At 40.5% G+C, this 25,569-nt stretch overlaps 1 protein-coding gene and 3 non-coding genes across 4 annotated transcripts; all 4 read right to left on the reverse strand.

Annotated features, from left to right (window-relative positions):
- Window positions 1–22: 22 nt before the first annotated feature.
- Window positions 23–25,536, reverse strand: WDR43 (WD repeat domain 43). Its single transcript, XM_051615359.1, has 18 exons — window positions 25,248–25,536; window positions 20,530–20,664; window positions 18,762–18,883; window positions 12,816–12,936; window positions 11,485–11,624; window positions 10,873–10,975; window positions 9,747–9,811; window positions 9,194–9,365; window positions 8,638–8,724; window positions 6,656–6,787; window positions 6,077–6,214; window positions 5,531–5,617; window positions 4,163–4,194; window positions 3,306–3,369; window positions 2,302–2,415; window positions 1,795–1,864; window positions 1,255–1,310; window positions 23–1,166 (listed from the first exon to the last, which is right to left on the reverse strand). Exons 1-18 carry the CDS (start codon window positions 25,458–25,460, stop codon window positions 1,047–1,049), a joined length of 1,971 nt encoding a protein of 656 aa, XP_051471319.1. The 5' UTR covers window positions 25,461–25,536; the 3' UTR covers window positions 23–1,046.
- On the reverse strand, window positions 7,752–7,830 carry LOC127383434 (small nucleolar RNA SNORD53/SNORD92). Its single transcript, XR_007889202.1, has one exon. It is a non-coding gene; the product is annotated as a small nucleolar RNA SNORD53/SNORD92 (small nucleolar RNA).
- LOC127383437 (small nucleolar RNA SNORD53/SNORD92) lies at window positions 11,280–11,363 on the reverse strand. The gene has a single exon (XR_007889205.1). It is a non-coding gene; the product is annotated as a small nucleolar RNA SNORD53/SNORD92 (small nucleolar RNA).
- LOC127383435 (small nucleolar RNA SNORD53/SNORD92) lies at window positions 12,588–12,671 on the reverse strand. Its single transcript, XR_007889203.1, has one exon. It is a non-coding gene; the product is annotated as a small nucleolar RNA SNORD53/SNORD92 (small nucleolar RNA).
- Window positions 25,537–25,569: the final 33 nt, after the last annotated feature.

The raw sequence follows: 25,569 nt of genomic DNA on the forward strand, positions 1-25,569 counted from the left end.
CACAAACACCACAGGACAGATATTTGGTAAAGGACATGTATATTTATTCACTTTACAAAGAGGGTGGTATTTAGTTGCAACAGCTCCATTTATAGACAAATATATTATTGTACATTATAGTGGTGAATGGCTCAAACATTTACCTTGTTTTGCTCTTAAAAATGTGTTTGCACCACTTCAGCTTCCATTAGCTGAGCAAATAGCTGTCCTTGTTCTGCCACTGAGATATTAAAAATTCATAATAAAGGTATAGCTGTGTGCTATGTATTCACAAGCATTCACCTCCTCATTTCCCTGTGTTACTCCTCTCTCCCCACCCAGTTCAACACAGTCTATCCTCTGGGTTAGCATTAAACTTATATACAGCCTCCATTAAAACAAAATTAGGAGCCAGTGATAGTTCTAATGTCCTTTTGAAGCACAAGAAAAGTAATCAATTTGTACATATAAAAGTCTTGAGTTCAAATTCGTTACAAAAAAAGAAAAAAAAAGCCATTTTTAAGTCAGGGTGGCATTTAGATATTGCCAAAGCATGGCTGAACTGACAGATGAGGGAGGAAAGAAAATAATTTCATTAGAGAATTTAAATATTACAAAAATAACTTTTTTTCTCTTTTGTTTTTCTTTAAAAATGCAGCAGGATGCCCATTTGCTATTGCTAACTGAAGCATGGAAAGAAGGTATAGACTGGTTGTCTTTGATCCTTTAATATTTTAAACAAATTCAATGTAAAGCTGAACCAAGTTTACCACACCAACAGCGGTGGCAGATTTATTTCACTTGAGCTACAAATGCATGTCCACATGACAGGCATAATCTGACCATGAGGTGGAAGAAATGTTTCTCCAAGTAAGCGCAGGGAAATAGGGCGAGAGAAGGCTGGCATGATTAAACATTCTGGATTCCCCACATGTGCTTCTGCACACAGACTGTGCATGGGTCTGCACTCCCTGTATGCAAATACAGCATCTTTCAGCAAAATGATCCAGAATTAAAGAGTTTGGTGGCCCACTTGTTAAAATTGTTAAAATTATTATTTCGTGCTGTTATTCTTCTTCACTTTCATTTTCTGGTTCCAAATCAGAATCACCATTGATTTCTTTTTCAACAGTCATGTCCTGTTCATCAGATTGCTCCTCTTTTTCTTCATCTTCCTCCCAGTTTTCCTGGGAAAAAAATAAACAAGAATGTTTGAAACTTTGACAGTCACACAATTTCTGTTACAAATGGGAGATCCCAGCCAACTCCACTTACATCAGAGTCTTTATCTGCAATCATCTCATCATCTGTGCCTTCCTCCTCTGAGGATTCTGCAAAGAGAAAGTAATCCCTCAGCCTGGAGAACTGACTTTAAAATGTCGTTGTGCAAACAAAACCCAACCCCACACGCCGCTATGTCTCCAACCTGTGCTATTTCAATTCCAAAACTAATTCTACCTGAAGAGTAGGCTGATGAACATGAGTTAGGAACAAGTCACTTCTGTTTCGATTATACAGTATGAAGCTGTAAAAAAAAAAAGGCCCAATTGGAAGTGAACATGCACACTGACAGGCTGACATCCACCACACCTTGACAGCCTGCTGATCGATACGTGAACGTGCCCTGACTGCATCTACCTTCGCAAAAGGGCAGAGAACACTAGAAATGTGAGGTTCCCAGCTAAGGAGCATACCCAACGTCCAATTAACTGATTCCTTAATTTGTGAAGCAGGGGTGGGAGGGACTAAAAAGAAATAAATGGTGGGGGAGGCGGGGGAGAGAGCTGTATGCTATACCGAGAATCCAACACTTACCATCCTCATATACCAGCTTTGCAGCCTGATTAACCTCCGTTACATCCTGCACCGTTTCTGATGCTGCAACCTGAATGAGATTTGCAGATTTGCCTTAGATGCAATATACATCCTTAAAAGTCAACAAAACTCGTAACAATGTAAATTAAGTCTACATCAAGTTTAACACATGTGAATTCATTTCTAGTAGTTTAACAGCCAAACTACAAAGAATAAAGTAAAATTTGAGAGGCATCTGCTCTGAAGTGGCTCAGTACGTCCTATTTACCCCCCTTTATTACTCTGTGAGTTAGTAGACACATTTGGCAGGAAAAAATGTGTAATGCTTCCAGTGAGCACAGACTAGACAGTCAATTAAGCATGCTGCTTTGAGTGTCATCAGCATAGCTGTACAGCAGCTGTACTGAGTTCCTGATGACAGGTCCCACTGGATGTAAACACAACGGGAGGACAAACATGAAATCAAGAACTCTTCTACACATAACATCTTACCTAGTTGGAACTCACCTGGGTGACAAGGATGAAGAGTCTTCCATGCAGACGGGAAAGCTTTTGCAATGTTTTTACTCTGCTCTCCATCAACTGGTATAGCATTCCCAGCTGAGGAATAAGGTCTGGCAACTTGGGAGAAGAGAAGGATGAAGAAAAACGAAGCTGTTAACCAACACATCACAAACGTCTTATTTTAGAATTTTTAATTACCCTTTGTATGTTTGGGGCAAGCAATCCTTGCTCACATTATTCTAGACAGAAGGGACAGCTGAGGATTCAAAGAAATCACCTGCAGCCTCATCAGTTATCATTTAGCCATGTTTAGAAACACATTTCTAATACTATTTTTCCTTTCCACAGTCACTGCCATAAGCAGGTGTCAAAGCAGCATTCAGAAAGCTGTGTATATGGGAACTGGATATGCAGTGTATGAATGCAGCCTCAGCAACATGTTCTGACAGGCAACCATCCTATAATAATTGGGAGAATGGATTAACAGTACCAAAATGCCTTTTCCTTAATTGAGAATTTTCTTAATTGAGGGGGGAGAGCTTCTTTAAACATACTTGTAAGGCAAGGCTGGAGTTCAGCTGAGAAGCTACAGTACTATTTGTGCCAAGTTTGGCACACCTTTACCCTGGAAATCTAGCTATTCCCAAGACAGCCTTCAAATGAGCATTACAACAGCAAGGTAAATTTAGCTCTGTAAGATTTAGTGACACAGTCTAGATTATTCTTCAACAGTAATTTTGTTCCCTAATTCTCACCGGTAAGATATAACTTACCTTGGTTTGACTTGGGATTACAATAATTATGTCAAGAATGACTAAGACAAACTATTTATAACCAATGCACAGCAACCTGGCATAAGTGGCTGAAGTATAGCCCTCTGTACATTGATTTGAGCACTGCCATATGTGGACAGCAGAAGACAGATTCACAAAGGAAGATCATACAAATATTTAAGCATTTAAATCTAGTTTTAGTTACGTGCATTATTATTCATGCCAAATACTTACTGTGGAAAGGTAGGATGCATGTAGAGTAAAGACAGACTTCAGCCATCGAACCATTAGTGAGGCACTGGAAAAGAACAAATTATATCAGAGAGATACTGGCTGAGAAACACCCATTTCATATTCTAGATGCTAGATAGTTCTATAGAAAGTACTCTTGTTATATAAAAAGATAAATGCAGATGGAAATATAACAGTTTGGCTATCCAGATGAGATACCTATGTAAGTGATTTGTTAGAAAAAGAACAGACATTTAAGTGAAGGATTCAACTAGACATGTTAATGGGTCTGTTTCTGACATCTTTTATTTGAGGTTTCAATGAACAAAAGATCAAAGCATGCTACTTTTTTCTCCACCTACAATGAGAGAATTTTCATATTAAAAAGACAAAACTAAACAAACACCACAATTAAGGACAGCTAGCTTTCACAAAGCTATCCTTATAGCAATATAACAAGGGGGGGGAGGGCTGATTTTGTTATTAAACACAATATCAGGAAATGTCTAAATATATTGATAATTAATCTGAACAAGCTATACATCTTTTAGTTATTTTATTTTACATACTGATCAGGTCTGCAGTGTCAATATTCTGGGACTTCAGATACATTGCCTGGGTGATGTGCTTACTTCAGGTATCCTTTTCCCTTTTTAATTTCACTTCAGCCATCCTGACACAACAATGCCTTAGCAAAAGCTCCTCTTTGCACCCACAATCAAGTGAGAATTTTTACCTCAAGAGGCTGCAGTTTAATTACAGTTACTATGGAAATCAAACATATAGGTGGAAGGAGGGACCCTAACACACAAACTAGAAAAGTTTCACGTGAATTAAACTGCAGTTGAGCTGTCTCTTACCTGTATGGGTTGCCTTGCAACCTCTTCGTAAGCTAAAAGGACAAAAATAGTCAACAATAAGTGACAAAGACATAACAAGTTTAAAAAACTCAATATTACATCTGTACAACAGCCTCAATATCAAGGCAGAAAGATCTCTAGGCATTAACCATTGCCAAATTCCAGAATATTACACTGCTGGCTACACCATTATCTATATGCAGGCTGATGACTTGCAGAAGCTGAGTTTCCTTATTACAATAAAACTGGAACCCTGAACAGGCAATATATCCAGAGGAACGTAAAGCTGGCAGGAGTAAGTAGAAGGAAATCCCCTTGTTTATGAGTCTCTGTGTACCTGCTCAGTAGAGCAGCTGTTACAAGGTGGACAGGGTGGGGAAACAAGTGAAGAAGGTAGTATCAGGTAAAAGCTATTTCACAGAACAAATCTCAAGCTCTGGAGAAGAGTTATATGAAGATCTGTCCATCCACTGAGCCTATTTAGAGAAATACTTGCATTTACAGTCTCTGACAAAAGTCCTAGACAAGAAATGCTGCATCTCATTAACATAAGTCTAAGGTGTCACAACACTTGCTTAAAGGAAGTCTAAGCATAAAAACCAGGCCACCTGCATAATGCAGTTAAGATAAGTACCACAAATAAAATGACATCTTACTTGTCGCCAGTACATTAAAATACAAGAGAAATCTAACCATTAACTTATGTCATACAGTGTCATTCATACAAGAGCAACAACTGAGCTAATAATTATTTCTGTCCAAATACAGATTTTCTTTAGTATCTCTGAATAAGCAGTTCAGAAGCCAAATCTCTTTTATAATTACTACTAAGTAATATCTCAAAGCTTAAATAGGACTTTAGAGATATCTTCAGAAGAGGAAACAAACTGCTTTTCGTATTTTTAAGTGCTATGCAAACTCACTGCTGTAAGTATGCTGTTTTTCTTTCTTTCATGTGAATATCTAGCATATTTATGCTCATGTAACTTGCTCTGGCTAGCACTGCTATTTTCATGTTTCAAATTATCAGCCATTTTAATAGTTTTGAAGAAGATGTAACGGTAATTGTTCACCATGGACTAAAAAAGCTTTAGCTTAACCTCTTGCTTTTGTTTTCCCCATACAATCATTTAAGATAATATTACATAATCTAATGCTCTTCAACAGTAACACTTTGTCCTTTGGTTAAGCTTCAGCCAGATAAGATAAAAGCATATTAGAGAAAAATTAAGAACAATTTCTGTCCTGAAAAACTGCCAAACCAATTTCATTGGTAAAAATAAAGAGACATATCCTGGATTTTTCCCTAACTACAACGCAAACCAAATGTCATTTGTATGACAGTACAAGAAATGCAGTCTCTCCTACCTCATGCAGCAGTGGAATGACAGCATGTATAGGCATTCTGGCTACAGTGTTCTTTATTACATTTTCTTTTCTTGTGTTAAGCACTCTCTGTTAAAATGGAAAAATATGATCAGAGAATCATTCAGTTTGAACATGTACATGAGCAATGAGCACAATAAAAAATTCCTGGCTTTGTACAGTAAGATGAGGATAACAAGTAAAAAGAAGATTTACTATGAAAAGGAGTTATACTTTTCAAGACAGGGACAATTAACAACACAAGGCACTTGATTAATCCATCTAAAAGAATCTGGCCTTGCGTCTAGCCCACCCATCCCATGTTAGAAATGAAGCATCACAGGCACATCAAAACTTCCCATGCTATTTTCTAAGCTTGACTTCTGTAGATAAATGCCTTTCACCAGTACCTGCCTTAAGCAGCAGATCAGCAAAAAGCAGCTGGGAGAAACAACAGGTTCTTGACTGTTCAGCCTCCCCAGCTCCAGGAAGGCTCCCCACAAGTCTCTGAAGAGACTAAGCATCAAGCAATGATCTTGTAACACTTACATTAAGGATTTCTGCATCATTGCTTTCCAAGCCTTGAACCAGAAGTACTGCAAAGCTATCTGTTTGTGGAAGGCCATCTGGAGTTTTTACTTTGCTCACATCAATATCCAGTGCTCCTAGGCGCTCTTCAATGCTTTCCTGCAAAGAGAAAAAGGGTAGTGCTGTTTCAGAGCAGCTTCTCACAAACACCAACTGAAAGCAAAGTACCTAACCTATAGCATTCCTTCTAATTCTGCTGGAAAATAAAACAAATTTTGCATATTCTTTTAAATGTACCGAGAGAACAGCCTGAGAAAATAAGATAATCTCAAGCTTTGACTGAAAAGCAGTAATTAATCTTAGAAGACACAGGCATGTGACAAAGTTCCGCAAGAACATGGCAGAACTATGGCTAAGGCACACAAGGCCTGAATGAGGGAATGGTTTTGAGCAAAGTCTCTTTCATACAAAAAGATGTTATTGTTGAACCTGCTTCCACGCCAAATAAAGCAAGTTCAAGTTCACCTAAGTTAGTTACAACAATTATTTGTGATTTTAGTTTCCCCGTTATTGCTGTATTTAAAAGAGAAAGAAGTTCACCTCTGCTTCTCCCGGTTTCCTCTTGCTTTTCTTTTTCTCCTTTCCTGAGGATGGAATCTTGACAGCTGTACTATGCCCTGGAATGCCAGGCACTAGAACTTTGGTGTCTGAGTTTGCAACAGGTGTCTTTACCTAGTAGACAGAGATAACCATGTTTGCATTAATTGCTCATATATTTAATTTTCTTCCACTTAAAACCACTGATTTTATTCTGAGATCCTCACATACAGGGTCAAACCAGCCTACCACAACTCATCTTCTTGACATACATATCAGGAAACTCCTACATTTTTAAGAGCAATTAATAACCTCAAGCAACAGTCAGCTAGTTTTCATAATTAACTAAAACAAATCTCTTTGGAATCACTGCAATTTTTATTATAAGCTTGTTCCATAACACCCAAACTGTTTGCATCCAAAAACAAATACTTGGATGTCTGCTAGCAATAGGTACCCATATGTACTAACAGTCAAGCCCATAAACGGCATGCAAATTAATTCAGCTTCCATTGGAAAGTAAGAGCTGATCATGAACAGCAGCACGATGTAATAGTACAAGGTAGTTACTATTCACTTGAATCCCACCGATTTTCTTCTAGGGACTGCTCAGATGCAGAACTCAGTAGTCTAAATTAGGCTATGATCTGGTGACAAACAGAGCAACCTTACATTATACCAAACAAACTATGGTATCCATCCTCAATGAAAAACAAGGAGATCGAAAGTTAAAGACAAAATATTAAACAAGTGCTCCCCTGATCCACAGAGGATGTAAGGGAGTATGCCCCTCCCAGAATATCAGGAATGCTACCTGCTATTCCAGAACACTTATTTAACCACAGTGATTCTGTGCAGGCCTTTTTTTTTTTTTTAAGTACCTTAACTTCTGTACTTGTGGGAGCCCTGCTGGGTGCCCACTGAAGTGATACAATTACAATCTACTACAGTGAGCAAAGCAAATTCCCTATGCCCTGTGTAAAAGTAAAAAAAATAATCATAATTTTGTGGCTGAAGACTTTTACCGCAGAATAGCAATGGTGTTAAAATACTACCCCCTTTGCTCATCACAGTAACCACTGACCTTCTCCCAGAAGGCATGCTCAGACAGCCAAGAGAAATGCGTCTTCACTGGAATTCAGCAAAAAGCGAAACCAAGATGGGTATCATCACCGCATGCCAGGGAGTTCCTACACCTCTCACTGCATTGCAGCTCTGCTACCCACCAGCTCCAGGACTGAGGAATCAGCACAAAACCCGGTCTGGCTGATGGAGCACCAGATCCCGTAGGTAGCTTGAGGGTTAGAAAAACAGCGCTGTCTGCTCACTTCACTGATACTGCAAGCGTTTCACATCTTCAAGGCCTTGAATATGCACACTGATTAAGAACTTCACAGACTGTCTCTAAACCCCCAAGGGATCCTGCATGACAGAAAATGGTGGCAAGCGGACTTGGAGGACACAGTTGCCATCGAAGTGTCCAGCTCACATTCCCAGGTGTCACATCCCTCATCCCTGTGAGTAGGAACACGTGACAGCCACCTCAAGAAAGAGCTCAAAGGACATGCGCTTTAATGCTCCATTACATTTCATTTAGACTCTAAAACAAAGCCATCCCAACTTCACCCCAAACCATCAGGGTCAAAAAAGGCTCTACAAACTGACAGACCCCAGGGGAAGGACTGATCTTGGGCAGAAAAGAAACCATCAGCCAGTCCTGTCTATTGAGCAGATCTGCTGAGATCAGGACTTGCTGTGATCTACAGGAGGGTAACAGTATGCAAGAGCATACTATGACACACAGCAGCCATTGAAACACACTTTACCCACACCTGCCTGAGTGCTACGGGCATCCTTAGCTACCACTGCAGCTGTGAGCAGGTCCATCCAGAAATCCAACATCATTTGAAAAGAGAGCAGTGAATTCTATCATTTCCAAAGCAAAATAAGAGAAACAACAAAACCGTATTTCATACAAAGCTTACCTTTGTTAGAGCAACATCTGTTTTAAGTGACAACACTTTCTGGATGTCCCTTATCAAACATATGTGAGGGTCAGTGGTATTCAAAGACTAGAAGGACAGGAACAAAACCAGTTAATACATTTGATATTCATCACACTACTGAAAGATGAGAATAAATTACAGATGTATAAAAGCAGAATGAACTTTTTTTCATTCTAGAACAGCAGCTGATTTGCACATCTGCTTTTTGTTACCACTTCTCTATGCTCACCGAAGAAGCTCAGACAGGTAAACTGAAACAGGCTCAATGGCCTAACTCAGTAACAGCTGAAATGGCAAGAAACAAGCCAGCCATAATGTTAAATGACATTTTAATAGAAAGAATGAAAGAATACAAATTGCCTTTCAAAACAGCTCAGGGGCAACCATCACAGATCCCAGAAAAGTGGAAAGGATTAAGCTTTGTCTGGTTCAACAATTTCAAAAAAGTAAACAAAAAAAAAATTAAAAATCCCTCCAACTGAGGGCAGTACACAGTCCATATCACAAAATTCAAAACCTCTCAAGCTTTACATACCACTTTCTCTATGATGGGCTGTAAGGTGTTTCCATACACAAGCAGCAGAGACTGTTTGTCTGCGCAAAAAGCAGCTGCTAGGATAGGGACTGGTTTTGGTGTGGAGTCCCCATCGTTTCCAGGCGTTGCTATCTGGACAGTACAGTTTGATGTTAAGGGTTTTTTGCAATAACTGAAAAGAAAAAAAAAAAAAAGGAAATGAAAAAAAAAGTCCAAGACATTTAGCTTAACCACTTCAATATCTTGCAAATCTAAGCACCTTTCATTATAAGGTCCTCAGCAAACTCAGCCAGTTTACACCTTTTACAGATGGCTAAGATGAGGCACAGGCACACAAAATCTTAGCTAAAGACACTTAATACTAAAGTGCATCACAGCCCGCAGCAAGTAAGTTCTCCAAAAATGTGTCCAGCAACCCATGAAAAAGAACCAGCTGGAACATGGTTTTTGAACAGATACAAGAGCTCAAAGGCAGCAGCGTGACAAGACCGAGTCTTGCCTTACAGTAATCCAATCCTTTCCTAAAGACACCTCAAGATGGACACTAACTTACCCATTTAAGATATGTTCAAATAAATGCAATTGCCCGTCCCTGCACACAACTGCTAACTTCACAGGCTGAAAGAAGGCACAGTAAGAGATTTCAGTTAGCTCGAAGAACAAATCTCCCATAAGTACAGGGCAACAACAGACAGCTGAATGATTACAATTTGACTTTTTGGTTGCTAAACACATTACTGATATAAGTAAACCCATAAGGAAGATCAAAGATGCTAACTTCTCAGGAATACTTAGTACAACTATTAGGAAACAAAAAGATAACTCATAAGCATACTTTATTGTATCACTGTTGATCTATGAAAATTTGAACACTTTGGACAGTAGCAAAGTTCCAAAAATATGGTAGCAAACATGTCCAGAGGCACCAGTCTACAAAGGCACTGACACTGTAAATATGCTCAGAAGAAAGAAATGGAGATGAGTACTCTGAACAACTAAATTATAGGTGTACATTACAGAATACTCTTATCATCAATACATGCAATAAGAGGGCACAACTAGAAGCATCAGAAAATATAGCATGAAATACTGTTTTAGAAAAGGAATCTAAAGGTAGCAGGAGAAAAATGTTTTAAATAACTACCAAAACAGTCTATGAACACATTTCACATGCAGTCATTTTTTGTAAGACAACTACTTTGAAAGACTTGTACATGCTGAAATTGAGGCACTTTGGGAATGCACACTGCTAGTTTTAACTCATTTAAGACTAGTTGATTCAAAATGCAGTTACACTGCCAAAGCCACCTGAAATCAGAAAAAAACGGTATCATACCCAAAGCATATTTTTAGAAATTTTTTTTTTTTTGCTGCCAAGTTCTAACCATTTTTATTACTAACTTGTTCTAAATAGGAAAACAACTGACATTTCCAGCATCACAAACAAAATTTTTGAAGCAAACACTGTTAGTAACTTTGAAAATTAGTATTTCAAGCTATTAGCTTTATAAAGGCACCTGCAATAAATAATCCTTACACTCATTAACTGTCATTCAGATTGCATCACTGGACAACAGAAGTCAAATACAAACCCAGCTTCTTTCTTTACACCCTTAAAGGAAACTGATGAGACAATTGAAAATTGTTGAGCATGCTTGGTTACAAACTATTGGTCCTACCTCTTCTTTGACTTCTGATACAGTTAGGTCAACAAAAGTTGGTTCATCTGTTACTGTGAAAGACATCACAGCATTCTTTTCTTTCCTATCTGATCTGATCTGCCTGGAAGACAAACAGTACATGCTATTAACCACAGCACAAAGAGCACCCTTTGCACCAGAAAACCATTTTAAAGCTTATAAATCATCAGTGACTGTGGCAGTATGTACCCCACCCAAAAATATTCATGCTCTAATTTCAGCTCTCATCTTAGAAAGTGTTCTAAATTCCAAGTGCAAAGTAACTTCCAACTTCCAATTTAACGAGAAAACTTAGTGTAAACCTTACAGTAAGTAAAAATATCAAGGAAGCCTATTACATAGTATGTTCCTGGAACACATTAGTGACTCAAATGGCAACTGGAAGCATGCTCAGACACAGCCAAGGAAATTCACATCTTCATTCAAGAATCAGTGAGTTGAAAGTATCATTTAAGAGATCATCACCGCATTTCTCCAGACTGCCCCTTCTGCTTAACCTTCTGTTTAATCACAAAGTTCAGAACATACTTGTTGAGTTTACCTTCAATACTGATCATAATTTGTAACTTAGATTATGAAAAGCTTACATACCATACACTCAGTAACCGGTCGTGTATAGCTCCAGACAAGAAATAAAGCCCTGTAATTCCATCAAAGGGCTTATTTTCATTCATAGGTTTCACTGTGGTAAATATTAATGATGACACTGATGTAGCGTGGCCAGTGAAATGCTAAAAGGAAAAAATAAATAAATTTTAAAATCTTTCAATGATTGCCACAAGCAGTCATAAGTTAACATTTGTTAACAAAGAACACCAGGAAAAATTAAAATGTTACCAAGTCAACAAGGACATACCAGTTTTGGTTTGTTGTTTTTGTTGGTTTTTTTAATAGACATCAGCTTCCTTGAATTTCTGTATTTCAAGGAAACTTTTTCTGACCCTCCAGGTCTTATCAGAATTTTAAAAGCTAAAAGGGGAATCAAGGGGAAATTCACTGGGACTAAGTCCATGCAAAAGAAATCATACCCACCTGTACTACTGTTACTGTCAGAAAGTACTTTATTCCACACAATTTTGCACTTTAACTTTTACAATTAATCTAGATTCATAGTTTCATTCTAAACTGTAAGATAAACACACATCTGTTGATCCACTGAAGCTGTTCAATGCCCCTCACCCAAAACCAAAAAGTACTGGTTCTTCAATCTACTTTTATAAATAGCCGTTTTGGTTATCATAGGATGCAGGCATACACAGTACTTGCTATGTGCCAGCAAGTCCACAGTAATAGTACACATGTACACACCTGAGAGCAAGTACCAGGAGAGTCAGAGACTAGCTGAGTCCTATCTGCTAAAAGGCAAGAGAACATGACTGCATTTACCAGAGCTCAAATACGGTAACTTGCTCACCTCTGAGCCCTGCTCTGGGGAATAACAAGGGCTTTACTCCTATGCCTTCCAACTGTTTCAACAGCAGAACTGGTAATGCCACCAGTTACATAAAGCTTATCAGAGAAACCTGAAGGCTTTAAGGAGTAAAAGTCAAGGAGCTCATGCACAAGCCCATGCCACCTGTAACTAATACTGCAGTGAACTGAGATCTCCTGCTAGAAGGGTATCAGAAAGGAACCCAGTGAGAAACAACAGCATCCATCTTTCTGCTACAGACTTGAGAAAGGGTGCTGGAAGCATGCTCAGACACAGCCAAGGAATTTTATGTCCTCATACAACTCTCAGCAAGTTGAAACCACAGTTGAGGGTATCATCACAGCACAGCTTCCAGCAATCCCAAAACTGCCAATTGTCTCCTCACACCAAATGAAATTTTCAGATGTCCTATCAGGAAACACTAGATGATAGGTAATGTCACCAATCAAGAGTAAATTTTTTTTGCATCTACTTCAACAGAGTTACTTACTCTGTAGACTTCTTTGGTCTCCAGGTCCCACAGTTTTATAGTTCTACCAGCTGACAGCAGCATTTTCCCATCTGGACTAATGCATAGAGAGGTGACGCTGCTGTTGTCGCCTTTCCACTTGCTAGAATTTGGATGGAGGGGTTTTGTACAAAGGGAGAAAGATGAAGAAATAGCAAAAAAAAAAAAATTATTAGCAAAATTTCAAAATCCACATTAACCATGCTGGAAAGCTTAAGGAAAAAACTAATTAGTTAAAAAAAAAAAAAGAAAAAAAAAAGAAAAAAGCAGTCAAAGATGAGGTCAAAGCTATTCTGTTTCTGCTCCTTTCTTTCAAATTGGTTTACATAAACACACAGCACCTGAAAAATGCAAAGCTATTTAATACTCAACAACTGTTAACATTTTTTTATATTCTGTTCTGAATTCCTCACTCAGAAGTTCTCTGCTACAGGGTAAAAGGAGCCATACTAAAACTTCTTTGCACCATAATACAAAAAGCCTACACCAATACATGAAGAAAGGCCTTCTCAACACTAAAATTCAGTGTGTTATGGCTTGGGAGACCCTGGCATGGTGTTGGACATCTATAGAGAGAGAGGTTCGTAGGACCCTGACAGACTGGAAGGGTCAGTATTCCCGCCCACTTCCTGTCACAATCTATAAAAGCCAGGAGAGCCAGAAGCTGCACCTTCTCCCTTCCTGCTCCTTTCTCCCGGCAGGGGCTGCGGCTGGTTTCTTCGGTTTCCCACGTGCTCACTCCAGAATCCAACTGCATCGGGTGCTGGGAGGAGCTGTGGGCCTCTCTCCTGGAGCAGTCCTGCTTTTCCCATATCCCTGCGATCCTCAAGATCGGTTTTGTATATTTTTATATAAATACTACTTGTTCTTCCCCCAAGTTTTACCGTTTTTCCTTATGTTATAGTAAATCTGTTTCTAGATTCAAATTCCAAAGTTTAAGTCTCTCTTCCTTTGGGAGTGTGGAGGGGGGGGGTAATAAGAGAGCAATTCTATCTTCTGGTTTTTTGGGGTTCACCTTTTAATATTTAAACCAGAACACAGTTTTAAGGCACAATTCAGTTCCTGGCCCTCCTCTCCAGGACTTCAATGACACTAACAATAATAAACTTCACCTTAAAACATCTACGGTTCAAAGCACTACTTACAAATGAAAAAAAAAAGATGTTATGAAAAGTTTGCATCTGCTTTGAAGGAGTCTGAACACTACGTGTTTCTTGCAGAACAGTATTTAAAAGAAAGCACTGATACAAACCCCTTACAGATAGGAAGTACCCAGCAACTTGTCACATTCTAGTTGTAAACAGCTCCTATGGAAATACTTCCAAATAACTTTTCCATGCCCAAGCAGCGCCCCTCCTGTCTTCCACAACACAGCTTCTTTACTGTATCCCTCTTGATTGGATTTCACAGAAGCTGAAAATGTTACTGTCTACAAAGTTTATAAACATTACACCTTAAGGACAGTATGACAAGATTTTGTATTCTACAAAGAGAAGGTCAGGACTAAGAATTTCAAACCCTTTAATAATGTAAACCCAAAAAGGTACTTATGAATGTATTAAAAGACTAGTCTAAACTAGATTGCAGAATATAAAAGAAAAAAAAAACTCTCTTAGTTTTTACTTTGCATAATCTTTACATCATTTTACAGGAAAGAGTTTTAAACAGGGTGTCATGAGACAAGAAGCTGCATAAGATGTACAGAATGCCTTTGAGTACTCAGAGTATTTAAGACATGAAAAAACAACCAGAAGTAACCCAGAATATTTTAGACTACCTCTCTCCCAATACCTTTTCTTGCCTCTTCAGAAACTTTCCCAACAGCTTGTCCTTGCTGCCAGAGGTTTCAATGTGTGCTGCACAGACCTCCTGAAGCAGACTACTTCTACAGTAATTAATAAAGCCAAATCTAAAGCTTCGTGGTTTCAATTCCCTATCTAGAAGTCCATACTTCTATAGGAAAATGTCTGGAAGCCTGCAAATCAAAAGAAGTTGAACACTTCTCCACCCCCGCAGCATCCATCCTGGATGCTCTCTGGGATACATACAGATTCATTTCCAGGTCCTGACAAATGTTAAAGAATACAGGCAATCTCACATGTACACTGGGCACGAACAATTGTTTTCTATTTGTCCCTTCTAGTCTCATCAATTTAGGTAAAATTTTAGAGAACTGTTTCCTTCTATACTTTCCAAAGTCATTTATCATAGAATCAGAATGGTTCAGATTGGAAAGGACCTAGAAAATAATCTAGTTCCAACTCCCCTACAAAGACAGGGACACCTTCCATTAGACCAGGTTGCACAAAGTCCTGTCCAACCTGGCCCTGAACACCTCCAGGGAGGGGGCATCCACAACCTCCCTGGGCAACATGTTCCAATGTCTCACCACCCTAGCAGTTAAGAATTTCTTCCTAACATCTAACCTAAATCTACCTTCTTCCAGTTTAAAACCATTATCCCTTGACCTATCACTACACACCCTGCTAAAAAGTCCCTCCCCAGCTTTCCTGTAGGCCCCCTTCAGATACTGGAAGGCCACTATAAGGTCTCCCCGAAGCCTTCTCTTCTCCAGGCTGAACACCCCAACTCTCTCAGCCTGTCTTCACAGGAGAGTTGCTCCAGCCCTCAGATCATCTTCATGGCCCTCCTCTGGACTTGCTCCAAGAGCTCTACGTCCTTCCTGTGTTGAGGGCTCCAGAGTTGGACACAGTACTCCAGGTGGGGTCTCATGAGTGCAAAGTAGAGGGGCAGACTCACCTCCCTGGCCCTGCTGGCCACGATTCTCTTGATGCAGCCCAGGATGTGGTTGGATTTCTGGGCTGCAGGCACACAACACATGGCTTGGCTGGCTGATGTTGAGCTTGTCATTGACCAACACCCCCAGGTCTTTCTCCTCAAGGCTGTTCTCTATCCATTCTCCACCCAACCTGAATTTGTGCTTGAGGTTGCCCCAACCCAGGTGCTGGACCTTGCTCTAGGCTTTGCTGAACTTCTCAGGCCTGTCAAGGTCCCTCATCCCATCCCTCCAGCGTTCCAACCACACCACACAGCTTGATGTCGTCAGCAAACTGCTGAGGGTATGACTCATATCATCACCAGAAAAAAAAAAAATCAGGTAAAAAGCATAATATTAAGTTACTGGTATACTTTTAATGTATATGCTCCAGGATTACTTTTTGGTGGTGTTGCTGCCATCTTCAAAGTAGAGTATATAATGCCTCTAATTACCTTTCATAACCACAGCCCCCTAAAAGAGCAGTGGTAAGGTGCAGGGGCATAGGAAAAGACCCAAGACAAAGTGTGACAAGAAAAATTCTCACATTTTCCAAGGAAGGAGCATGACTGGGACCCATCCCAAGTACATGTACTTGAAGACACATGATATGGGATACAAACAGGGTGAATTAGATACCATGGGCAGCTTGCAAGAGTGATGCAATAAATGGACCTTTAGGAAAGCTTTTCAGCAAAGATATGCCAGGATGGCAAAAATGAGAGAGGTTTCTCCACACAAAAGGGTAGCATGAATGCATGGAGCTTTCCTCTTAAACAGGCAAAGGGCCAGTGGAGAGCTTACAGGTATGTATGAGAAGATGAAAGTGGAGATAGGTTACCCACAGTAATATAAAAATATGGTCTCGGCACACAGCGAAGTAATTAGCCAAAGCTCAGCTGCTGTTCAAAGCAGCAGGGAATATGAATGGCAACAGTAAGAAAACTACATGCAGCATCAGCAACATCAGCAAGAGTAAATGATGACTGAGGGAGGTGTGGACTTGCTGCTCAATAGTGTAGGGACCCATTCAGTTCGAGAAAAGGCCAAAGCACTGAAGAGCAAAGTCTCTCAGGCCTATGTTCCCAAATCTAATGCCAGAGTCAGAGCTAGCAAAGCCCTCCCCACAGTAAAAGGACATCAAATTAGGGATTGCAACAGCAAATACAACACATGCAACTTTTTAAGACTGAATGGGATACATCCAGAAGTGCTAAGGCCACTGTTATTACAAGACTACACTATCATTCTCAGTGGCCACGTAGCTAGCTCAGGAGAAATTTCTGATGACTTGAAAAGGAAAAAAGTGACAAAATGTGTCCAAAAAGGAAGAGAATCTAGGAAACAACCGGAAAGGTTAGACAACAAATCCACCTGGAAGACATTTCCAGGCACACAAAGGTCAAAAAAGTAACTGGGCATAACCAGCAGAGATTTACAAATCACAAATCATGCCTAACCAACCTGATTGTCTTCAACTGTCTTGGTGGATGACAGGAGAGCTGAATATCCCATTTACCTTGTCTTTAGCAATGCTTCTTACAATGTCTCACATAGTATCCTTGCAGACAAATTAGACATATATAAACTGAACAGATGGACTCTAAGGAGGGATAACAACTGGCTGGATCACTGAGCTCAAGCCATTGTGATCATTGGTATGAAGTCCACCTGGTGGCCAGTTACTGGTGTCACTCCCTAAGGATATCTCAACACTGTTTAACATGCTCAGTAATTGCCCATGTTTTCATTAATGACCTCAAACTGGACAGAATGCACACGTAACAAGTTTGAATTCAATACCAAATTAGGAAGAGCAGCTGATACGCTGAAGGGCAGGCAGGCTACTCAGCAGGCTTGAGAAACACGCTGTCAGAATCTCAGAGCTCAAAGGAAAATACGAAGTCCTGCATGCAAGATGGAAAAATCCCAGACAAACAGCTAGAAAGCAGCTTTGCAGAAAAGGAATTTGCAGTCCTCATAGTCAAGCTGAGCAAGAGTTAGCAACGAGTCCTTGTGGCAATGAGGTCAACTGTATACTGATTTGCATTAGCAGAGTGTGGCCAGGAGGTCAAGGGAAGTGGTGCTTTGCTTTTTGTGCAATACCTTTGAAACTGCACCTGAGCACTATGGCCAGTTTGGGACAGTACACAGAGGGCACTGACACAGTGGAGTAAATCCAGTGGAGGGCCAACAAGGTGGCTTAGGGACCAGAGTGTGTCACGTAAGAGGAAAAGCTGAGGGAACTGGATCTGTTCAATCCTAAGGCCAGTGGGAGACTTTATAGCCACTTTGCACAAAGTCGAACTTAATACAACCTAATGGTGCATCTCTTTTCTAGGGAAATCAAAGAGGGCTACTGTGCAGTGCCCACAACATCTTTAACAAAACCAGGAGGAGTTGCAGTAAGAATAACACACAGTGGTAAACGTTACAAAGAAGTAATAACAGCATAAGAGAAGGGTCACGGTGCCATCACACATCAGGCTTTTATTGAAGTAAGATAATCAGGATCATTAATAGAAATCTTTGTTTCTTCTTTAAAGTTTAAAAACAGTTTGACTTCATTACAAAATAAACGCATACACCAGACATCTTGTTACTCTGCACTAAGCTCTGCTTTGCTCAACAGTACTTTAAACAGTAGAAGCCTGATCAGATAGCCAAGTAGAAATGTGACCACTGCACATCAGTAGTGAAACCAAGTGGGTATCATAACAGCAAGGCCCTTTGAGCAAAGCTGGGTGCATGTAACTGATGTAATTGAGATGAGGTGCTCCAGCATGCACTCCTCCATATAAATTCTAGAAAATATCCTTAGAAGTATTTTTTCAGAATCACAAGTGACTGGAAGCCCAAATCCCACTAAAAATTAGCATGAAAGGACACAAATCCCTCTCAGTGCAGTTACCCCTTTTGTCTAGCCTTTCCAATACACAGAGGACAAAAGCCAACTATGAAAATTACTCTTTCACCCCTTTTACCACTTCCAATGTATGAAAAATAACAGCCAATGGTTAATTTTGTACAGAGGGCATGAAGCCTGGATAGCAGAGTGCAGCATTTCCAACATGGCCTTACTAACACTGGTGAAGAAAGAAATACACAAAAGCAAGTAACAATAAATTTGACCAAAAGCTGGCATCACTTACCACTTTACTTTGCATGTCCGTGTGTTCCATTCCACAATGTGTTTGTCCTCTGAACAGCTATACAAGCAGCAGTTGTCCTGATGCCATCTCACACAGTTTACTCTACTGTCGTGACCACCATCCTACGAAAAGGTAAAAAGATGGTCCACTCATTAATAAACAAGAAAGTCTTGACTCCTGAGTTTTCCCCGCACAAACAATGTGAACCAGGTGCTTTTTGGAGAACTAAATTTAAATCAGTGGCAACTTGAAGAGATGGTGTGGTTTTAAAAAAACAATATACCTCTTCACCTATGTAAGTTAAGAGATATTTCATATTTTGATACGTACAAGTATTTGAATTAGTTCTTGCTCTAGCACTTGAGACTTACAAAAAAAATTGTCCTGCCCACTATTTTTATACATACAGCTAAACAAGGCTATCTAACAGTCTGAAATTTGTGCAAAGGAAAGGCTAGCACAGATGTCTCGCAGACAGCCATTTATGTGACTGATTGCTTAAGCACATTCAGAGATGAGTATCCTTCCCTTTGGACTCAGCATTCAGAAGTGAGCTGTTATCAGATCAGAAGACTTTGCAAAGGAGCATGATTCACCTCTTTAACAACCGAAATCTCTGCTGCCCAGATATACACTTAAACATTTATGAAAATACTCCCTGGAGTTCCTAACATGTCACTATTTGAACTGGCACAAGCCAGCTCAGACTACTCCCCAAAGTGTCACTGCAAATCAGTTTTGAGCAAGACAAAATACACCATCACAAGATGTTCTGTTCAGTAAGTACAGCTAAAAGTGACAGCTCTTATTCTAGGAGGAATAAACTTTTCATTCAACCTATCTGTAAAAAAAAAATAAAAATCACTTGCCAAATAAAATCTAATACTCTGCTCCTATAGAGAGCAGCCAGTGTTTTCAAACCAATTGAAACTGCAAATCTTAACCTGAAACTCTTATTTTCTTCATAGTTTTCAAGCATAAACACAGTTTTTCCATAAAACAGCTGATATTTGTTAGCTAGTGTAACTTGCCATGTATCACGATCTTAAGAAGTTGCTTTCTCTTCAACCATGCAAACTGATCACCGACTCACAACTAAGAGTTTAGAAACCCAGCAATCTCAAATATTGCAGTCATTCATACAGGTTTATTTTGCTTGTTTTGTAACCCAAGACTGAAATCAAGGTACTTAGGGAGCAACAGGGAAGATACCAATGAGAAAGGAAAACTCTGAAAATCAGCATATCTCATTCAAGAAAGACCATTTGCTGAGAGGCCTCAAAAGCTTCCACAAGGGAGGTAAGTTTTCATCTGTACAGAAGACTCCATCAAAATGACACCATCTCAGGAGTCAAGGAGTACTTCAGTCCTGCCCTCTTCTGCTACAATACCGTGCAGGAACTAAGGGTATAACACTTCCACAGAAGACTTAACTTTCCAGTTAGGCATTTCACCACTGCTGTTATTTTTAATGCAAAATAACAAATCCATGCACAATGGATGAATCTGCATTGTGCATGGATATTGCATTAACTCTGAAATAAAGACTTCTCAATGTGTACATACTGCCAACAATAGAAAAAGTACCACTTGAGGATTCCCAAGCACCTGAGCTACTGCATCTCTATTTGTATATGCAGCTATTAAGGAAAAAAAAGATTTGAATAATTAGGTTAACTTATTCCATTTTTAAGCAGCAGAAAGAACAGCATAAACTGACTGAAATCATCAGTACTTGGTAGCATGTGATGAAGAGCATATTACTTACTAGCTTGCTCTGTAATTCTCCTTTTACTGTGCTGTACAACAAAATGCTACCAACTGCTGTACCAATAGCCAGGATATCTAACTGCCTGTCCACTTCTGCATCTTCAGACTTCCGTTTTTTCCTCTGGGGGCCATCCTGGAAAATCAAAAGAGAAAACATTAAATTAATTAGGCTCATCAGCTACTCTCAGTGTTAAAGCAGAGAGGAAAAAAACTTCTGTAACTTTGAAACCCAGTCAGCCAGCGAAAACTCTGCTAAGACACAAAATGAAGACACTGAAGTGCTCAGCAACCTAGAGACTCATCTTGTACTTCCAAGTGCAAGGTAATGAAGTTGGTGAGAGTCATTGGAAACGTTTGATGGAAGCCTTTTTGCTAGCCTAGCAACCACATCCATGTGGGGAAAAAAGAAACCACATTCAAGTTTTTTAGAGTGTCCCAGAAGCAGAAGATTAACACTACCGGAATACTTCATCCACTAAATGGAAATGCTTGATCAAGAATGATCATTTTGTTTTTTATCAAAAGCTATTCAGAAGAGTCTTGCAAAAATCAAATGCTCATAATGTCTCTGAAAAAGAAAGTGCTACCCCACTCAGCAGAGGGAAGCAACCAAGACTTGAAGCTAAGTGGTTTGCCCAAGTCCTGGTGTCAGTATGAGAGACTGTCCAAGGATCAGACAACTCTTAAGTCTTCACCCTCTTGCTTTCTTTGCAAGTGCTACCAACCACTTCAAGGAGGGATTTCACTTCATCTCTCAACAGTGAATGTAGCACATCCCTGGGAAGGGGAGAAGGAACAAAACCAGCTCTTGAGCATGTGAAACAAAAATAAAGAAGGTAGAAGATCCATGTACATTTGTTCTCACTGGGTTAATCTCACATAACTAATCACACACAAACATAGAAAACTGTTCAAGGACTTCAGGAGAAAAAAATCATCCCTAATGCTACTGATTAGTTTTAAAATTAGACTTTAGTAAGTCTCCTTACATTTAATACATCACAACAAAGCATTCTTTCCAATTAAAAAAAGCCCCATAATTATACATAAGCTAATGCTTCCTCTACACAACAGAAATATTTGCACAGATGAGCAGCTAGAAGAATCCAAAGGAAACTGATAAAATGTGAGCTACCAGCTCAGTGGAAGTATCATGTAGTGTAGCTAATCTGTCATACAACAGGTATCACACTGTAAACGTAAATAATTTTTACTCAGGCCCAAAGATACAGTGACAATCTAGATTTTGGAGTTTTCAGCACAACTAAGATTTAGAAGTTCAACAGTGCAGGATAAATGCTCTGGTTCACTGAAGCAGGACTTTCTTTTCCTCCATATTTAATGCAGGTAACACCTTCTGCAAAGAAAAGCATTTTGGTTTAGACCAGTAACTATAAAAATGATATATAGATATTTTTCAATGAAAAGCAGTCTCTTGAGAAAAGAGATTACATTGGATTTTTTGCAAGCATTTGTTTAGGCTTCATCTCTCCTGGGAAGGAAAAGTGTTTATAAAATATTACAAAAATGTAGGTGCTGATAAACTACCAGTCACAAAACACAACCAAGTAAATCAACCATGTTGCCACAAAAATATAAAAGAAAAGACAACTAGTTAGAATTTCTGGAAGCAATGCCAACTAAGCCATCTTGAAAATGTTCACTGATATGCAAAGATACAGGCCACAGAGCCAGTAGAGCTTCAAGTAGAGTTTATGTGTTTTCTGGTACTTTTCAATCTATTTATGTAGTTTTATTACCTCACACAACTCCACTGCAAAACAAAACCACATTTAAGAACATATTTTACTCTCTTCCCTGGCATAAATCTTTTAACTAATTTTTTTTCTCCTCCATTTCAGTTTGTTATGGCCAATTTCCCTTGGAACAACCCAAAGGTAAAACAAAAGTCCCACGGAAGTCCACAGTTATTTCCAGTGTTGAGAAGAAAGCTAGAGTCAAGAAGGCTTTTCCATTGTTTTTTTTTTTCTCATGTATTTCTTTACTGACCATCCTTTATCATGAGTGTTAATGGGGCATTTAGTCAGAAATTTCTGGATGAAAGAAATGCCAGTGGAAAATTCAGACACCTACTAATGCTGGAAATTAGGGGGGGGGGGGGAAACGTCAATAATAAATAAATAAATACCAAAAAAAAATCCATAAAACTTCTCTACTCTGCATTAGATTAGTACATAGGCTGCCAACTGCAGTAGAGATCCATGTGGGACTTGCCTGCGGACTGGGGTCTGAAATGTAAGAGCACCCTGTTTTCATGGATAGGATGGAACAGGACAGAACAGCTGAACTATACTGTTAGTTTCCTTTTGATTTTTTCAGATTTATGGAAACTCAAGCTTATTCAGAAATCCTCCAGCTTTGACAGAAAAAGGAGTGTTTTAATTACTAGAGATGTTTAAAAGAAGTTATCTGTAAAGGGGACTTTGCATGTATTTTTCCATGATGTTCTTACTTGAGCAGGTAAGCCACCAAAACTTTCTAAAAAAACCAAAACAAAATCCCATCTCTGCTGTTCACATGTGAAGTAAATCACTTAGAACACAAAAAACCTAAAGAGACTTGAGAGTTGAAGATGACAGAGCACTTGAAGCTTACTAGAATGAAAGAAGAATAAGGTATTTTGGAAGTTGGTGGCCCACAAATTCTTGCAGAAGGCACCACTTCATGGAGCAGGAGCTGGTGACCAGTGGCAGCAGGAAGCACTGACACTGTGAAAGCACACATGCAGGGAACATCCGAATAAGCCACCACTGCATCAGCAGTTCCTGGGCTTGCAGTTCAAAACTTGGTTTCTAATATTCCCCTGTAACACATGGCCTTCATTAACATGGCAACAGTCCAAAACATACTTAGTTTAGGTGTAACTTGGCCAAACATCACTTATAGGTATCTACTGGCAGAGTTTTACTCATGGACAGCAGATACTAGTACTATACAGAGATGTCAACTCTTCAGGAATTAAAAAAAAAGAAGAAAAAAAGACTAAGTAATGTCAAAAACCCCATATTCAATCAAATGTATTTGGCAGAACCATCACAGCCTTGGCTTTTCAGTTCAGTCTAAAGACAAACCACTGAATTACAAAATTTTATGGCATTATCCCAAGAAATTGTATGTTTTTGAGCTCCTCTTGAAAATGTACAAACTTCCAAGCAATTAATAAAATTCCAGATAATGGAATAATTAGAAAGCACTGAGAGGAAGACAAGTATTATCTCATCAAGTCTATTTTTTATATAACCCCAAACCAGGTTAAACTGGAGTATCTGTGGGGTTTAGGAGTGTGTCTCTAGAAAAGGGCTGGTTTTTAAAAGCCACTCAGAAACTCTTGACTTATGGCACCACAGCAGTGCACTATGTAAGGGGTTTTTTTCACAGAGGATATACGAAGCCCATTTTCACATGCCAGTTACAGTTTATTTAAGCGTGAAAAAGAACCTAATCCTGCAATTAATGAATGTACCCTTTTTTCTTTAGTTACGTGACAAATGAACAGGTTAAGGCCAATATAAAAGTAACCCTTTCTGCTGCATTCTTCAAATGTTCAGGGAGTTATCAAAGTTCAGGGATTAAGCTGCTCAGCTGAGAAAAATACGGCAATTCCTTCTACCTTTGGATCAGCAATCCAATGTTAAGCATTCCGAAACGCCTTTTACAGAATTTCAAGTAAACTAAATAGTTGATTTACCAAAATGCATTTTAAAAAGGCCTCCCTACTACTTATGATGTAGGAGATAGATTTCACGTACTTTATTCAAGGGATACATTTTATTTCTTGGGAAATGGTATGTTCTAACTAAAAAAAAATACTTTTACTTCAACATAAACGATACGAAAAGGTTTATGTACATGCCATACACATACTGTGTACATGCCAAGTATGTTCAGGTTGACTGCTCACCTAAGGTGAAGTTAAATAAAACAAATTCAAAGCAGAGAACATCTGAGCCCTCTGAATAAAGTTACTGAATACCTTCTCACAGGATTCCTGAGCTTGGAAAGACAGCACAGCAGCTTGCATGGATACACTCCCAAGGGTAAGGAAGCATGGAGAGATACTGCCTTTACCGGAATGTGAACTGCACCTAAGCTAAGTGAACACACAGCAGCCAACCTGCTCTGCAGCATCATCTTTTCAATTAAGGTGATATGTGCCATGAGGTAACATACCTAGCTCCTTCAGTGAAGGCGTCCTCCACGCAGGTCGCACGCAAGACACATCACGTTACACCGCCGGTGCTACTGCCGACAGCCCGCACCCCTTTGGTTTCACAGCAAGCAGCAGAGGCTGCAGCGCTGCTCCCCCGCCAGCGCCTGGACCTCGCCTCGTGAAGCGCAACCCCGCGACGCTCCCGAGGGGAGCGGAGCCCCCCCCCCCCGCCCCGGAGGCTGTCACGCGTGGACCTGCCGCGAACACCACGGAGGGGTGGCCGCGGACCGCGGCGGAACTCTGCGGAGCTCAGCGCCTACCCACGGGAGCCTTATCCCCCTTCCCCACCCCGGGACGCTCCGTCCCCGCTCCCCGGCTCGCCCGGCCACGCCGACCCCCGCCACATGGCGCCGGGAGGGCGGGGTGACGCCGAGCGGGCCGCGGCCACGCGTCGCAGCTGCCGCCTTCCCCAGCCCCCCGCGCCCCGCTCCCCCGCCGTGCCCCGTCCCCCCCCCCGCCTCCCTCCCCTCGCCCCCTGCCCCTACCTTGCAGGGGGGCGGCCGTCCCCCCGGCGGGGCCCAGGCCAGGCAGGTACAGGCGGCGCTGAGGTGGGCGGAGGGCACGTACTCGTGCTGCAGGCGGCTGCTCGCCGTCTCCCACACCCGCAGCCGCCCATCCGAGCTGGAGATGGCGAAGAGCCGCCGGTCGCGGGGGGAGAAGGCGCAGAGGGCCTCCCCGCCGCACGCTGCCGCCGCCATGGCGCTCCCGGCCCGGCCCCTCCGCGCCGGCGCCTCCGCCGCCCGCGTGCTCGCCCCGCGCGCCTGCGCCGCCGCGCGCTCCGCGTGACGCCCGGGGAGGGGGAGCGCG

The sequence above is a fragment of the Apus apus genome, chromosome 3 (assembly GCF_020740795.1).
Source record: "Apus apus isolate bApuApu2 chromosome 3, bApuApu2.pri.cur, whole genome shotgun sequence".
NCBI lineage: Eukaryota > Metazoa > Chordata > Aves > Apodiformes > Apodidae > Apus > Apus apus.